General features: G+C 36.8%; 1 protein-coding gene across 1 annotated transcript; it reads right to left on the reverse strand.

The window, feature by feature from the left end:
* Positions 1 to 17: 17 nt before the first annotated feature.
* On the reverse strand, positions 18 to 4864 carry LOC131157828 (deSI-like protein At4g17486). Its single transcript, XM_058112228.1, has 4 exons — positions 4206 to 4864; positions 2297 to 2584; positions 669 to 749; positions 18 to 538 (listed from the first exon to the last, which is right to left on the reverse strand). The coding sequence occupies exons 1-4, from the start codon at positions 4357 to 4359 to the stop codon at positions 402 to 404; spliced, it is 660 nt and encodes a 219-aa protein (XP_057968211.1). The 5' UTR covers positions 4360 to 4864; the 3' UTR covers positions 18 to 401.
* Between the last annotated feature and the right edge of the window lie 13655 nt (positions 4865 to 18519).

Genomic DNA, 18519 nt, shown 5'->3' on the forward strand with positions numbered 1-18519 from the left:
TCATTCAAACAAGAACATTTCCAACAATGTCTTTCAATTTCTGAATTGCATGACATTCAAACGGAGATGTCACTTACACTAGCTCAGGCTCCATACAAAACAAGCAATACAAATCATCAATTGCAAAACCACTGCTTTCATTCCCAACTTCACTTCCACACAAATATTGGAAAGGACAGAAGCACAAAATGTCAAAGAACAATATGAAAAATCTACCAAACATCCCTGCTTGCCCTAAATGAAATGCAATGACTGAAGGGCTACTCGACCACTGAAATTGCAACCCTGTGATTTTCTTCTGCACAGCGATTCTCCAAAGTGATAGTGCTGACAGTTTCAGAGTGCCATTTCTCCACTCAGCATCTCCCTCTCCTTCCCCCTTTTGAGATGGCAGCATGGTTTCACCTTTGGACCTCCTTAATAAAAGCTACTTCTCCACTTTCAGCTGATGGTGAGAGCAGGTGCTTAAGATCTGTGTCATTGTTTTCTGTTGGCTCGCATGGGGATGTAGTTGAGAAAGATTCGGTCCCTTCTTCTTCTGGATGTGTTTAGCCACAGAAAATAAATAAAAATAAATAACCATGTAAAAAACGCAAATGTTATTGGTAGAGTTGCAAATATGTTCTTGAATAGTGAAAGGCAAAATTTAGTAACAATGAGAGCATCACCTGAACATGCATGGTATTCAGGAAGCTGTTTAACAGTAGACACTTGAAGGCTTTCTGGAAGGAGACAACTGCATACAGAACCTGAAGCTTGGACAAGATATTAAGTTCTAAATTTATTTTTATTTTATATGCAAAACTAAAATAAAATCACATCAGAACAAAGTACAGTTCTAGTTAGGCAGGTGACAAAATGGGTGTCAACAGTGAAGTGCACCACTAAAAGAAAGCATATAGCATTATAGATTGTTTGAAAACTTATATGAGCATAATAGAGTATGTTTTGGCCTGTGAATGTTTGAGCATGTTTTGGAGGCCTCAGTGTTTCTTTCAAATCATCCAGAACCAAAGAGGTGGGAAATAATAATTTAAAAAAAACACCAACAAGGGGAAAGAGAAATTGGAAAGCATTTTGAAAAGCCAACAGAAAAAAACAAATTTTTTTTTCAGAAACATCCTTGGGAAAGGCAGCGATTCAGATTTTTTACGGTTATATTTTAAGATGACAATGTACCGATACAGACTTGTTATCTATGGATAATATCAGACCCAATATCAAGTGTAATAATTTCTGATGTTACAAAGAGCCATTGCCTACCTTATGTACCAAATTCAACTACCATGTAAATTAAACAAGAGAAATTGCATTTCCAATGCATATCCAAATGTGCCCAGTGAATAACAACAGCAACAACAACATTATTATTTTGGATAACAGCTTAATATTTCCTTTTTACAAAATTGTTTGGAAGGCCAGAGTTCCCTCAAAGATAAGACTTTCACTTGGTTGGTTGTTCTTAACAGAGTTAACACCGACAATCTGTTGCAGGGTAGGAGATCTTCAATCAAAGGTAACTGCTCCTGATCCGTGCTCTTTATCTTGATAGTTTGGAAACATCATATCATTTGTTCCAATATCTGTGATCATTTTCTTGGAGTTTATGGAACAAGCTTTTTGATCTTTTGGAAGAAAATTGAGTTGTCCGGAGTCGGTGGAGGATTTGCTAGCCATTTTTTCTGGTTTTGGTCAAAGGAAGGATGCTCATGCTTTGTTGATTTGTTCAGTTTTTTCAGTTTTGTGGGGTTTATGGCTCAATCAAGCACTTGTACATTTATGGGGAAAAAGCTGAACTTATCTTTGTTATGGGAGAAGATTCATTATTTTGTCATGCTATGGTGTTTTTCTAAAGGAATGAGGTTTTCTGATATCCAAAGCAATTGGTTGGCTTTGCTAGTCAAATGGGGCATTTTGATTTATTGTTTTTGTTACCTTTTTTGATTTTTCTCTTTTCTTTCTTTTGTTGAGGAGGGTTTCTTGTTCTCCTTCTTGTATATTCTTCATTCTCTAATAAATTCATCATCTTTTGTTATAAAAAAAACATTTTGGATAACTGCTGATGACTAAGTTTGAATTTTGTTCTCAATTGAACAGATTTTTCACAGGAAAACATCATGACAAATGATTTCTAAAAATTGTAAACCAAATAGCCCTAGTAAACATAATGCCCAAGTAAGTTAAACTTAACTTTAAATGGTGGCAGTGCAGCATAGATATTAATTGCGACAGTACTAGTCAGATGATGATCATGTTAAAGAAAAATATAACTGATTGATTTAAAAATTTCACGTACCTAGCTGGGCAAGGCGATTCACCCACCCAGGGATCCGTTTTCCTGTCAATCTCCAGGAGATGTCATTTGTGAAATGATTGCAATTCTTGGTGATGAGGTGATAGGTATCTCCATGATACTCTGCAGCCACATTCTCAATAAATGTCCGAAACTCATGTGGAGACATAGTCATACGACCCAATGATATGGAACATCTGTAGATGAAACCTGGGCAGGTCCTTGGTTCCACTTCAAACACTCCACTAGCAGGGAAATCATGAGCTCCAAAACCATATTCCATACCATGGACTGTTTTTACCAATAGGAACAAGCATATTACAGTTCATAAAAGAAAAAATAAGAAAGGATTCTGAAAAAGAAAGCTTATGAAGGTCCTGCTAGACTTTTTTCCTTTTTTGGGTACCAGATTGACTTGTAAAGTTTATTCTCCCAATTGTCATAGCAAGATTTAGTATTAACAAATTGCAGAAGATTGATTTGGAATAAAGATCAATTCAATAAACACATCAGATTACTCATCAAAGCTCTCTCTCTCCCTCTCTCTCTCTCTCTCTCTCTCTCAGACACACACACACACACACAAACACACCCATGCGCCTGTTTGGACCATGGTCCTATGAATCATTTAGAAGTTCTTCCATGCATTAAACTGAACCCAAACGCTAGCATATTATCACTATCATCTTGCTTAACTTGATCCTCCAATTTGGACTCCTTCCCTACCCGAAGGGGAAAACAAATTCCAAGTAAATATGGAGACTGAAAGATCACCAATCTTTCCCCATCCAAAGGGGGAAAAGTATTTCATGTAAGTTAATATGGAGAGAGAAAGATCACCATTCCATAATTTGTATGAATCAAATTGCATGATGATGTCAAGAGAATATTCTAAGCTTTAAAAGATGCCTCCAAGGACTGATACCACGCTGCTTCAAGCATTTGGGGCCACACAATTACCTAATATATAACTAACATTTAATATATATGTACATGAATATATATAAACATGTCAAGTACTTGATCAAAATGGCTTCTTCAAGCCCTGCTAGTCAAATAAGTGAACAAGCTCCTTTTGTTTGAAAGATCTGCTATTTTGAAAACCAGAAGTTTCTGAAAGCAAACAAGATTCTTTTTTTTTTTAAGAGAAGACAATTTGTTAATATCCAAAAAGCAGATTACAAGTCTTGGAGCACAAGGAGTCCTCACCAAAAATCAAAGAACAGAAAAATGTACATGTATTTAATTACAAAAGTGCTGCCTTCCAATTGCTTTTGGGAGATGGGAAAGTTATAACCCCGAAAAAGACCAAGAGAGTGCACCCAAAAGGAAGCGAGGAAGATCACTCAATCCCATAATAGCCCAAAGCAAACAAGACATTTTGCTTTCAATGAAGCAAAATATACTTCGTGTCTCTTAAGTCATCATCTAAAATATGTTGGGGAATAAAGGTGCTTGCCTGACTTGATCTTAGAGCCCCAAGGTCCATTAAATGTAAACCAGCCACTATGTTCCTATACATGCATTTTAGATTCTCACTTGCAGCAAATACAAAACTACAATAACCCAGATTATAAACAAAATTATGCAAGATTTCAAGTAGTAAAGAGATCTTAGGAAATCAACAAATCCCATTTTCTCTAGTTTGCGTGCCATTGATTCAAACTATGCGCTCCATCAAGACATCTACGAAAAAAGAAAAAGAAAAAGAAAAGGGACAGCCGCATTTCTGAACCCGTTGCACAATGTACCAGCTAGATATGAAAGTCCCAAATCAAGATTCAAGAACAACGAAAACCCAAATCAATTTCTCACCAAAAAAACAAATTCATCATAAATTGCAACGGACAAAGCATGAGAAACAAAATTTAAAAAAAAGAAGAGAAAACTAGAAACGGGGGATGGCTGAAACCTTCAATGCCGGAATGAAAGATCCCGAATCCGAACCAATAGGTGTAGCTGTTGAGAGGGGTGAGATCGTAGACGTTCAACACCACCTGGGTCTCGCGGTGGCTATCCCCATCGCCACCCCTAGAAGCAGAGTTCGAGGTCGTCTCTGCCCCCATTCGAATTCTTCCGCGATTCCACAAAAACCCAAAATCTTTTCTTCTCAGGCCTTCATCATGAGCCGCCACTAATTAGACCCAGATCGGCGTCTCCGGCGACGGAGAGGGATATAGGCCGGATTCTGGAAGGGCTAAGGTTGAAAAAACATAAAAAATAAAAAATCCTAAATTCGAGCATGCACAGTATTCAAACACATTTTCGAAATCATTTTATGATGTGATCTGTCCGATGATTTATCAACGTGGCCAGCTCGTGCCTGGGTGAGTCGAAGAAATTTCCAATTCCCAAAAATCGGTGGTTGGTACTCCACAACAGGTGTAAGAAGATTTGACAACAAATAAAATATGTGTTTTGTTGAAATCAATTAATTTATATCAATCATATTCTTGAAATTTATTCTATCAAACTAGTTAAAAGATGATATTAAGACAAAACAAGCAAGGGCCTCTTGGAGTTGTGGTACTTTTTTGCCCTTTTAAAGGAGTCATAATTCTTGCTCATGGCAGGGAGTAATGGAGGTTCAACTTCTTATATTGCATGAGAGTAGGAAGAAATAGGGTTTAGGAAAATAGGTGCATGCTCCTACTACAGGACTCATTGTTCAGACTTGCCTTAATATTACATAGGTCTAAAAAATTTCTTATGTTGGTTTAAAATATTTAATGCGTTTCTTATCAACATCATCATTTTGAGAATGTTGAATTTTTTTTTATAAATATTTTCTTACCTTTCTAGACGTTCAGTTAATAACTCTATTAATGTAGATATTTTAAGAGAAGCTATGAATATCCCGAGATCTATTATGATGGATTTGTATGCATAATTATAAAGAGGTATCACTTCCTTTATATCAGACTGACTTGACAATAATTGCTTCATTTGATCAAGATCACTATCATTGCTAACAAGCAATATATCATCAAAATAGTGTGTGAGGATTACAAACCAACTCCTACTCTCCTTCAAGTATCAAAGAAAATGACAATATCATCAAACTTTAAATACCATTATCTTGAAGTCTGTTTTAGTCCATAAATGTAGTCGATGAATAAACTTTTCAAATTTGTATACAAGATGTTTCTGTGTAGTTTCCTCATAGCCGCTAGCCTCCTATACATAAACACCCTCAAACAAGTTGCCACTAAATATATATATATATATATATATATATATATATATATATATATAATTTTTACGTCTATTTGGTGAAGCTCCAGATTAGAATGAGCTACCTAGCAAGCCATCACGACTTAGGTTGAGTCTTTCCTAGATACTAGAGAGTAGGTCTTTTGTGATCAATGCCCTCTCTTTATTACAATCCTTTGCTACCAATTTGGTTCTATATCTTTCAATTTCACTCCAAGAATTGCTTAGTTTTGAAGATCCACTTATAACCAACGACCTTGTGTCCATTAGGCAACTCTAACAAATCCTAATCTTGGTTATGATTCATAGATTCCAACTTATCTCGCATAGCATCTATCACTAAGATGGTTAAGGATTACCCACAACCTCTAGAAAAGTGGTCAGATCACCATCAATCCCTATGTTATATTCATGTTTCTAGAGGTACAACATAAAATCATCCAAAATTATAAGTTTTCAAACTCTTTAAGATCCTCTTAACAAAGGGTCAGTGTCTTCTAACTTTGACATCCATTATTAACAAGTAATTGCTCATCAACAATGCCATGTGGAATGACAATTTGTCTTGCTAGTGAGAACTCAATTTTTTTAAGGTGGAATTGTAGGCGAGGAATAAGAATGTTTTCCTTAAAAAAAAACAATGTTGTGTGGTTGAGGGTTTTCATTAAGAATTTCATCCTTTAAAAAAAGCATGATCTAAATGTCTGAGATAAAATGGGAAGAACAATAAAACTTAGATCCCTTTGAACCAGCACAATAATCATTGAAGCCACCATTAACAATTTGAGGATCAATATCTTTTCAATTGTGGATTATAGGACCTCACTTTTGTTTTGCAACCCAAAACAAGGATGTTGTGAAAAATGCCTCTCAAAAATTGCACAACGGAATATGTAATATTGTTTAAAGGATCAAACATACACTTATAACAATCTAAATGGTGAATACAGAATATAAAGAAAACAAAGATAAGAGCAATGACACTAGGAATTACGTGATTCGGCAAATCCTACATCCACGAGAGTAATTGGGAAAGATTTCACTATGAAGATCAAATATTACACAATACAATGGTATACAATGATCTTCTCTTCATCTCTTACCCTCTCACTACTCACAATATGCCTAGAATGACATATTTAACAAACCCTCGGAGGCTTCCCTCCAAATATCCAACTGTTTCAACGTTTCAATTCAAAATTTGAAAATTTTCTCGCAACCATCAACCAGGTCGAGCTTGGTCGAGCTCCTAGTCGAGACTCTCAGGAATTCATGTATGAGATTTTAGGGGACGAGTTGACCTGGTCGAGCTCATGGTCTAGACTCTCAGGAATTCATGTTTGAGACTTTTATCTACTCTCACTCGTCGATGAGTGCTTGTTGCACGACACACGCATATGCTTTTCTTCTTTTGTTTATGAACCCCACCAAGTATAAGAGCCACACAATGTAACGACCTGCTAGAATTCTATATATTTATATATTAAGTTAAACTACATTGATAACTCCTGATGGAATAAAACATCAACCTAAGCAGCGAGAAGCTTAAGTCAAGTACCCACAACCATATACATATACAATACAATATTAGAGTGCTAAATACTCCAAAAATATAAATACATAACTGAACTAGGCTACACAAAAATACCCTCTTTTCCAAAAATGCTCACCCTCCTGGCAGGGTAGCACTGTAGCCCCTTTACCTGCGAGCTTGATCTACTCGTCTAACTGGATCACCTGAAAAGTATCAATTAAATGGGATGAGGCGACACTCAGTAAGAAAAAACATGCTATTATTAGGGTGTAGCAAGTAAGTCATATATTAGCTATAGAAAATCCTGAAGTGTACGTGGTGCAGGTGCAGCCATGATTTTCTCAAAGAATTGTTCAAACAGATTGCTCAAATCAGATTTTCAGAAGCACTCGTAAAAGTAACAAGAGTATAATAAGATTTTGTGCTTTGTGTGTCCCTATTGGTGTAAGTAAAATTTTAGACAGTCTATTCGAATTATCTCAAACGTAGGGTATCAAACATCAATGCAAATAGTAGAAATTCACTAACACAGTAGCAAACAGGCATGATCAATTTTTTTTTATTAATATATATATTTTAATTAATGAAAAATAAAAAATAATTAGAAAAACACAAAATTTGAAATTAAAACTGGCACTACCCGGCAACGGCGCTAAAAACTTGACTCACTCTAAAAATGAGTAGCTCGAAAGCTATCCAAAGTATAGGAGTTTTGTTATGTAATATTCAGCTCAAAGGTTAGATCGTCTCCTCAGGGAATGCGGTTTAATCTCAAATTTTACGTATTTCCAATCGAAAATAAAAAGTTACTAAATTCAGTTTAGATTTGGGTTTTCTGGATTATTTGAGATTTTCTTTTGAAAAATTAAATAAACATGCAATTTAAACTCTAAACTCTAACATGCACTGAATTTAATAATAAGAAACGGAAATCCTACGTCTAAACAGCTAGACATTGAAACACGCGTTGAGCTTTGGAATGAAAACTAAAGATGTATAATTTTAATATGTAATTAAAACACGCAACAATAAAAACTCAATCGAAACTCAAAAACCAAAGATTCTACGCAACTACGGACTAACCAAAAATTAAAACTTTAACAATAACACTAAACAGAAACATGATAGAAATTTTCAAGCTTTAATTAATTAAATAGAAACTCAAACTAAGATTCGAACTTTAACAACTAAATGATAAACTTAAACATGAAAAAAAAATCAGATCTTAATTAAACCGACTTCAAATCAAATAAACCCAACAAGATTTAAATCCTAAAAGAAGAATTTTTTTTTCCTTTTCCTTTTAAGAAACAAACTGAACTTTAATAAAAAAAAACAAACCAAACAAAATTTAACTCTCACAATGATGGTAAATAAGAAGATAAAAGAAAAATATTAACTTAACAATAATAATCCAATGTGTATTTAGAAGCTTACACTTTACTTGAAATTCTAAAGAGAGAAAATAATAATCAAGTGATAATTTAAGGGAAATAATAAAAAGAGAGAGAGAGATAGAGAGAGAGAGAGAGAGAGAGAGAGAGAGAGAGAGAGAGAGAGAGAGAGAGAGAGAGAGAGAGGAGAGAGAGAGAGAGAGAGGAGAATAATTAAACTGCTACTCGTAGGAAGATTAGGGGCTCGGCTTGGGTGGCTGGCGTGGGTTGAGCAGCAGCAGGAGTTCTCGGGGTGTTCTGGAGCATTCAGCAGCAGCAACAGGTTCTCACGGGTTTGGGAAGCTTCACGGCACAACAACAATGTTGGATCAGCAGTACCTCTAGCAATGGCAGCAACACGCAGTGTTGGGAGGACAACAGCAGTAAAGAAGAAGAAGGAGCAGCAGCTTGGCGGTGTGGGATTCCTCGGGTTGTTTGAGTTTGTCACGGCAATAGAACAGGGAGAGAGGTAAAAGAGAAAGGAGAAGAAGGGAAAAGAGAAGATGAGAGAGGGAGAGAAGGAGGCTGGGGTGGCTTGCGGGGCTGGCTGGTTGTGGCTGAAAGAGTAGAGGGTAGGAGAGGGCGTGGGGACGAAGAGGATTAGAGAGCTGAGAGAGATCGAGAGCAATGGAGAAAGAGAGGGGTGCGGGGCTGAGAGAGAAGAGGGAGAGAAGGGAGAATGAGAGAGTGAGAAGAGAAGGGAAGGAGGGAGCTATTGGGTTGGTGCGCTAAGAGAAAAATATATAGGAGAATGGGGAAGAGCCCTACCCGACGAGACCCACGGAAGGAGATCCAACCTGGCTGCATGGCTGGGTCACATCAATTGGTTTTATATATATTAATTTTTTTTTCTTTTTCTTGTTTCTTCTTCTTTTTATTTCTCTGAGAATGAGACCAATCTTGACCCTTCTACAGCCTGTATCTCTCAAAGCTTGAACCACAAAAGTTGTAGATAATCTTCTCATATTTCTCTAGAATTTTGAATCGTCTCGATTGGAGCTCGGATGAAAAAATTATCTGCGAATTACGAACTAATGCTGGTTTTAGCTCTCGATAATTTTCATACGATAAAAAGTGCCAAAAATTCATAAATTGCTTAATAAAACCTAAATATTATAAATAGGACACCGTGTTAAAATATTTAGAGTAATTAGGTATTTAATTAAAAATATAGACTCCAATGCACGAATTAAAATGCCTGATTACGCAGTTCAAACGCGTAATCAATAGAAACTTAGGTCTTGTAGTCTACTCAAGATATGAAGGCCAAGCCACCCCTAGAAATAGACTTATTTCATGGACTACTGTTCAAACTTAATTCACATGGATGGTATGAAGACAAAAAAAGAAGTTTAATGATTGTCCTAATTGACCATGAAAAGAAAGAATTGAGAAATGAGCAGAAGAAAGAAAAAGGAAAAATAAAAATGCACATAAAGTGAAAGGTTAATACCTACTCTACATAAATACCATAAAAAGTCAGGGATACGACGCATGTTCTCCACATATAAAGACTCTTCAATCGCTTAATGCCTCAGATGTATTCACGCCTGATTTATGAATAAGTTGATCTAGGGTGGTTTTGTTTGGATATGACGAGTAGGTGAGATGCTAGGGTGAAGGATCCGACACTTCACAAATAGGCTGGATCCTTTTCAGACTAGTCCACTCCACACATGTAGCATTTGTTCCTTACAATATGTGGGATGTTTGATCGTGACACTCCTCCTCACATATGACGAATGAACCCATCCTTTTTGAGTGTTTTTTAGGGTATACCGGTTAGGCTGAGTCAAAACGATCGTTCTGTAGGTGTCCACTGGTATCTTGGGTGTAATGAGTCATACACATTACACATGCCTCGAGATTTCGCCTATTTATACTTGAATTTATATGGCTACATTAACATTGAATTGTAATTGCTGGTTAATTTTATGTGAGTATACTGTTTTTAATGGCTACATAATGATGAAACTTGCATAATGACTTGCTTCGGAGTTGCGTGCATTGTATATGATGAGCTTGTGTGAAATTTGGTTATATTCTTATATGTGAAACGATATGGTTTTGTTGCATGTGCAGTCGTTTCATGTTCATTGGAGTTAGTATTTGTAGGTACCATCATGAAATTCATTCATGTTATTTGTTAAAGACTAGCAAAACGTTAGTTGGGGGTGTGATTACGAGCTTAAATTGGGTAATTAGGTGCTTTAATTCATACATTACGAATTATATTTTTAATTAAATGCCTAATTATTCTTTATATTTTAAAATTTTGTTCTATTTATAATATTTGGGTTTTATTGAGTAATTTATGAATTTTTGGTATTTTTTATTGTAAGGTAACTATTGGAAGCTAAAAACCGATGGAACTTCATAATCTGGGCATAACTTTCTTGTTCGAGCTTTGAACGAGGCAATTTAAAATGCTGTGAAAAGCCAAGAAAGAGCTTTACGATTTTTCATGTTTCGAACTTTGAGAGATACGGGCTTTAGGAACGTCAAAATCCCCTTTGTTCGCTGGGAAACAAAGAAAAAGAAAAAAAAAAAGAAGAAACAAGACAAGAAAAGAAAAAAATATAAAAAAATAAATATTTTGGGTTGATTTGACCCAGCTATATAGCCGGGTCCTCATCTGTGGTGCGCTAGGTAGGGCTTAAGAAAGGGGCTTTAAAGTTTGCTTTTTTTTTTTTTCTTTTCATGGACAACACCCCTCTTCCTTCTCTCTGCTCTCCCTCACGCACAGCACCCTCTCTCTAATTCTCCTTTCACTCTAACTCTCTTCTCTCTTCTCTTTTCTCTTTTCTCTCATTCTTGGTCTCCCTTTCTCTTCCTTTCTTCCTCTCTCCCTTACTTCTCTCCCCTCTCTTTGCTGTTGTAAGCCCACAAAGCCGAGACCTTCTTCTTCCTCCCAAGCAGTTGTCGTGCACTGCTACCTCCATTCCTTGCTGTTGCTAAAGGTCCCAAGCCAAGATTGTTGTTGTTCCTGCTGCTCCAAGTCGCCCAGTCCCTGCTTCTTGCTACCGTGAACACCAACAACCCGAAGCCACCACGGCGGTGTTGCTGCCTTAACCTCAAAACGACCAACTCTTCCTCTCCTTATCTTTCTTTCTCTTTTTCTTTCTTCTTTGTTTCTCTAGCTTTTTTTTGTCATTACTTTTAAAGAGTTGGATAATTGTTATTTTTTTTGGTAGAATTTTAATTAAAATTTTATTTTTTAATCTTGTTTGGGTATTATCATTGAGGTTTATTTATTATCTTCCTCTTCTTGTTTGTTATTAGCATTAGTTTTAATTTTTTTGCTTGAGTTAATTTTTACTTGATTTAAGTTCGGTTTGGTTTCTTGGGAAAAAAAAGAATAAAATACAAAAAGAGAAAATATCTTCTTTAGGACTTAAATTAGTTGTCTTCTTTAAAACTAAAATTTATTGGGTTCTATATAGATTAAGCTCGTTTAATTAAAGTCAGAAATTTGTTATCGTATTTAGTTATTGTTTAGTGGTTAAAGTCTTAATTTTGATTCAAGTTCATGATTGCAAAAATTTGGTTTTTCTTGGTTGAGTTTGTGTTCGATTGAGTTTTTAATTGCATGCTTAAGTTTATGCTTAAAGTTATCGTTTTTAATCTTTTTTCGAAGTTCAACACGTGTTTCAATTCTTGCCTGGTTATTAAACGTAGGATTTCCGTTTCTCATTGTTAAAATTAGTTCATGTTAGGATTTAAAATTTAAATTGCACATTATTTTAATTCATTAAAGAAATCTCAACAAACTAGAAAACCCAAATCTGAACTGTGTTCGGTGACCTTTTTGTTTCTTATTTTTTGATTGGAATTACGTAAAATTTGGAATTAAACTGCATTCCCTAAGGAGATGATCTGACCCTTGGGCTAAGTATTATACGACTGAACTCTTATACTTGGGATAACTTCCGAGCTGTTCATTTTTGAGTGTGCCGTAAGGATATAGTATATTTTATATAGTTCAATGACTGCAACGACCATATTAAGATAGTGTAATTCTAATACTGCTTGTTCCATTTTCAGGATGGACCCTAGAAGTAGCAATGCACATGCTAGAGGTGATGATGCCAGACCTTTTAATTCGGGTGGTGGAGATTTAGATGCAGTGCTACGTAGTGTCACCCAGCAAGTGATGATAGAAATGGCAAGAAATGCAGGGGAACGGGGCTGCATGATTGAGCAGTTTACACATATGAATTCCCCGTCATTTTTTGAAGGGGCCGACCCATTCGTGGCTGAGGACCGAGTCTAGGAGATTGAGGAGACGTTGGCTGTTCTCCCTTGTACAGATGAGCAGAAAGTCATAAGAGAGGCTAAACACTGGTGGAGATCAGCGAGATTGCTGGAGGAGCAGAGACCTGTGCCTATAGCCATGACCTGGAGCCGCTTAAGGGAATTATTCTTCGAGCGGTATTTCACCACTACCACCAGAAATGCAAAAGCAGAAAATTTTTTGAATTTGACACAGGGACACATAATGGTACAGTAGTATGCTGCAAGATTCATTGAGCTATCCCGTTTTACCCCAAATATGGTGCCAGATGAAGAAAAAGAAGGAAAGAAAATTTGAGAGCGGCCTGAGGCAGGGTATATATGAATAGGTAGTGGCTTTTCAGGTCTAGACTTTTTCAGAGCTAGTTGATAAAGCCACAGTAATAGAGTCCAATCTATAGAGAGGTGCTAGGATATAGAGTTAGAGGAAGAGGCCTACACCTTTTGGGTTCTAGGCGAGCACCAGTCAGAGTCAGTGGAGGAGGCACAATGTGGGTCCACGGCAAGCGGCGGGACATCGAGTCCCTCAGAGAAATCCAGCACCCCTATTTGTGTTAGGTTTGATTGGAGGCACTGGGGGCAGTTCCGAGTTGGGATGAATGCTTGCTACCGGTGTGGTCGGCTTGGACATATTTCAAGAGATTGCCCAGCATAGCCAGCTAATCTACCTGCTCTTAGACAATTTTGAGGGAACAATCAAGCACCTCCAGGAAATTAGCAGGGGAACACCGCCCTGGCGAGGGTCTATGCACCGACACCGAGAGACGCAGAGGCGATCGACGATGTAGTGACAGATATGATTTCAATTTTTTCATATAGAGCTATTGTTTTATTTGATTTAGGGGCAACTCACTCCTTTATAGCCCGAGAATTCATTAAGTTATGTGATATAGAAGTTCAGCCACTAGATGTTAGTTTATTAGTGGCTACACCGACCAGGACCATAGTGTTATGTAGAAAGGTACTCAAAGATTGTTTGATCAATATTAAGGGAAGGTCTTTGCTAGCTAACTTTGTAGTTCTAGACATGCATGGTTTTGAGGTAATTCTGGGAATGGACTGGCTAGCTGCCCACTAAGCCAGTATTGATTGTTATCAGAAAGAGGTAGTATTCACACCTCCAAAAGAGTAGGAGTATATATTTGTGGGTGTAACGACCCAGAAAATTTAATTAATAAAAGAAAATAAATGAAAAAGGAAAGGAAAGAGAGAAGGGAAGAAAAAGTGTTACGACCTCAACTTCCTTAATATAGAACGTAGCATAATAAATAGAAAAGTCAACTTGAACTCGTGCGTAACGAGGACGCCTGTTAATCACAATGGAAACTTAAGCAACAGTAAGCATAAAATCTCAATCATCCAACCATAAAACATAATATCAGAGTTTACTACATCATCAAAACACTGTATATATATACAATCTCCAAAAGTCAAAATAACACTAGGATCATACAACAAAAATCTTCTGATCCTAGTTCGACGCTTACCCTTCTAGTAGGGAAGCTAAACCCACACAACAGCGGCCTTGACCCACTAGTCCCTCCGGGTTTCTTAAAAATCATTTAATATTCGGGAGTGAGACACTTCTCAGTAAGAGAAAATAAACTAAATACAGCTGTGTGGCAACATGAACATTTAAGGCAATTATACATATACAGTACATTTCATATATCCGTAAACATGCATCATATTATACTGAATCCTCATATACTTTCATGTTTAATAACATATCATAACGTTCATAAAACATTTGTTATAACTGATAATACTGAAAACATACTCAGGATAAATAGCTAGCTAATGTCATGTATTACCCCCCATGACAAGTTGTGCAGCTCGAAGGTAGGACCCGAAATCATACATAAATACGTCATTTTGAAAATAATCATTTTATCATGCATTTATCAGAATCATAATGTACTGTATACTTCTATAACTTCTCAAATCATACTGCATTCATATCATTATCACATCATAATATTTCTCCAAATAAAATAATATTCATGCCACACATTTATTGTATAAAACTATACATTGTATTATGAAAATCATAAAAACTGACATCTCAGACATATATATACATTTCAACATAGTAACAGTATTTTTCTCACACGTACATTTCCTTCGTAATCTATAAATATAATACATGCTTTCCAGAAAATAATTTTTCTCATAAATAATAATAATTTGCATGAAAATGACTGCTTTAATTTATTCCCTTACCTGGTTACTGAGAAAAGCCCCTATAAACTCTGGTCTCACACCTGTAGAATTTCCTAATCAATACCATGAAAATGAAAACTCCCGGTATTAAACTTTAGTATTTCTACGTGTATATCATTTCCTATAATTACTACAAGACCAAATTTAGCTTAAAAAGCCTTACCTCAACTCAGGGATGATTTCCAACTTACTTTCACCAACGATCCGCTCCGGAAAATTTGGAGAGAACTTCTTTAGGAGCGTCGTGGTGGCTTTAGATTGTCGAATCGACGTAAATTTGGACCAAAATCGATGAGAGAGAGAGAGAGAGAGATGGCCGAATGGAAGAGAGAGAGAAAAGAGATTGCTTAATTGTGAAGTTAAAAATTCAGATTTTGATATTTATAGAACAGGGGATTCGTCGACGAGCTACGTCATTCGTCGACAAATCCTTTAATAATTTCGTCGACAAAATTCAGTCATTGTTGACAAAATTCAGTCGGCTCAAAACCTCTCCCGGTATTTCCTCATTGACGAACCCTGTTTTTGTCGATGAGTCCTCTAATAATTTCCTTTCCCCTTTATTTTTTAAATTCCATTTTTATTCGGGTTGTCACAAAAAGGAATTTTAAAAAAAGTATCAGCGAGGCCTCATTGACGAACCAATTGGTCTCGTCGACGACCGTTCTTCCTTGGCCTGTCGATGAGAGCACATGTCTCGTCGATGAGGATTAACCGAGAGGGTTTGAGATACTTTGAAACTCATCAACGAACTCACGGACCCATCGATGAGTGTTTTTCTTGGGATCGTCGACGAATCCACGTGTCTCGTCAACAAACTTTCCCGCTTTGCACCTTCCATGGTTCCAGATGAATACCAAAATGTGAGGTGGTTTGAAAAGGGTCTTAATCAGAGGATTCATAAGCATATGACGTGTTTTTAGATTTAGGATTTTGCAAAATTGGTGGAGAAAGCCACTATTGCAGAGTCAAGTCTATAGAGAGATGTAGAGGCGTCAGAACGAAGAAGGAGACCCGTGTCTCCCTGCCCCCAAACAAATATCAGACAAAGTTCATGGAGGGGAGACAGAGATGTTGTAGGTCAGGGGTTGGAAAGAAATGATCGAGGACATCAAGGCGATTCTTCACGCCCCCACTTTCCAAAATGCAACCAGCGGCATTGGGGAGAATGTCGGAGTAGGGGTGTCGTGTGTTATAGATGTGGCAAATATGTCCATATCACCCACGGGTGTCTAGAACCGCCAAACAATGCACCTGCTCCAAATCAGAATCGGAGGAACAACCTGGTGCCTTGCGGTGGCGGTGCTTCGGCACATGTTTATATGTTACGTACACCCGAGTGGGACAATGCTAAAGGTGCAGGTAATATGTCTACGTTAGCATGAGTATTAATTTTGTTTGACTTTGCATGATTCGATGTTGCATATGTTTGAATTGATTGAAACGTATGAATGTGGTTAGTTAGCTTTTTAGTTGTGAAAAATGGGCAATTAACGAATTTCGAGGACGAAATTTTCTAAAGGAGAGAAGAATGTAACGACTTGGAAAATTTAATTAACAAAAATAATAAAAGAAAAGAAATGGAAAAGGAAAGGAAATAGAGAAGGGAAGAAAAAGAATTTTTAAAAGAGTATCAGCGAGTCCTCGTCGGCGAACCAACTGGTCTCGTCGATGAATGTTCTTCCTTGACCCGTTGATGAGGGCACATGTCTCATCGACGAGGATTAACTGAGAGGGTTTGAGGTATTTTGAAACTCGTTGACGAACTCACAGACCCATTGACGAGTGTTCTTCTTGGGATCGACGAATCCATGTGTCTCGTCGACAAGTCCCTGCCTATAAATAGAGTTAGCTTCAATTTTCAGCGAGGAATTTTGGGGTTTTTCATTTTCTCTAAAAAAATGGCCCTTCTGCCTTCTCTCTTCAAATCCGGCCTGGATTTAGCCTGGTTTGACGATCTGGAATGATCACGAGGTTCATGGGATCGTTCTCTACAAAGTTGCCAAAGCAGATCGTTGATTTGGGGTTTTGGGATACCATCCTAAACTCAGGGTAAGTGAGATATTTTGGAGTTTTCTTGTTAAATATAATTATATGCAGCCTAGGAAGTATTAAATGAGTATTTTTCTAAGATTTGAGTGAGTTGGGAATTTTGGATTATAGTCTTGTTTTCTGATCGATTTGGGCAGGAACTTGAGGAGCAGGTAAGGGGAAATACTTTATAACAACTTTTTATTAATTTTTAAACCGGTTAAATTTTGGGTATAAAATTCTATATATCTGTTGGTATAATTTTCTAAACGGTGTAGGTATTGAAAATATTGTTTTTGATTATATACTATATTGGGAAAAATCATGTGACATGAAAACAACTTTGATAATTAAATGATTGTGGGTGCTGTTTGATTTTGACTGATGTTCACTTATGGATACTATTTGGGATGCGAATTCTGTTTGGTTGTGATGTTGTTTGGATGATTAAATGCTGTGAATGGAAATGCATTGAGGTGTTTACCTGTACAGGATGTGTATTGTTTTATGGTTCATGTAAATTGCGATATAATGTTGGTAGTGGTATGAGGAGGTCGTTATATCGTAACTGATATAACCATCATATAATGTTGGTAGTGGTATGAGAAGGTTATTATATAGGCGTTTATATTAGGGGGTAAAATATTGGCAGTGGTATGAGGAGTTTGTTTTACCTATTTACCATGAACAGGGTGGTGTGATTGAGAAGTATGTGTTGTAACCTATGTGGTTAAGAAGACTATGTAATAACCTGTGTGGTTGATGGTCTTATGTGGACCAGTCCTGTGTGGACGTTGTATTTTATATGGATATGAACCCTGTGTGGGTGTGGATGAAGACTGTGTGAATAATCCTGTGTGGGTGTGGATGAAGACTGTGTGAATAATCCTGTGTGAATGTGAGTCCTGTGTGGACTGTGATACTTGTGCAGTTATGGACCTTTTGTGGGTGTGCATGAGTTATGTGTGGATCTCAGTAAAATGATGACATGGAATGCATGTATTTATAATTATATAGGTATTTATGGTAAAGTAAAATTTATAACTTGAGGGCTTGCTGAGGAAAACAAGTGCTTTGGTAATTATCTGTGGATACCAGAGCAGAGGGAAGCCATTTGTATGGGTGGGTGACCTTCCCTATTCTCGGAGACTTTACCTAAATACATAACCCGAGGGCTTTCTGAGAAATGTGAGTGCCCTGGTTTTAGCACTAGAGCAGAGGGAATCTACTTGTATGAGCGGGTAGACTTCCCTATTATTGGGAATTATCAGTAAAAATAATTATGTATGTGTGTATGTGATTGGGTGATAGAAAAATCGACAATGATGTTATTAAGAATGCATTTTCTCAGCTGCTATTGATAGTGAAATACAATTGTATGTTTATTTTGTAATTATATATTAAACACTTCAGTCACACAATGTTGTAACTTATTTCTTCCTTACTAAGAGGTGTCTCACCCAGGCGAATATTTAATCTTTTCAGGCCTCCACGTGATC

Source organism: Malania oleifera, chromosome 6 (assembly GCF_029873635.1).
Source record: "Malania oleifera isolate guangnan ecotype guangnan chromosome 6, ASM2987363v1, whole genome shotgun sequence".
Taxonomy (NCBI): Eukaryota; Viridiplantae; Streptophyta; class Magnoliopsida; order Santalales; family Ximeniaceae; genus Malania; species Malania oleifera.

What these genes read in the sequence shown, in the direction of transcription:
- LOC131157828 (XM_058112228.1), bottom strand. Translation starts at nt 4,359, where the DNA reads ATGGGGGCAGAGACGACCTCGAACTCTGCTTCTAGGGGTGGCGATGGG. An exon ending in CTTTCATTCCGGCATTGAAG is followed by an intron (nt 2,585 to 4,205) that starts GTTTCAGCCATC and finishes TGGTAAAAACAG; the next exon opens with TCCATGGTATGGAATATGGT. An exon ending in TGAATACCATGCATGTTCAG is followed by an intron (nt 539 to 668) that starts GTGATGCTCTCA and finishes AAACACATCCAG; the next exon opens with AAGAAGAAGGGACCGAATCT.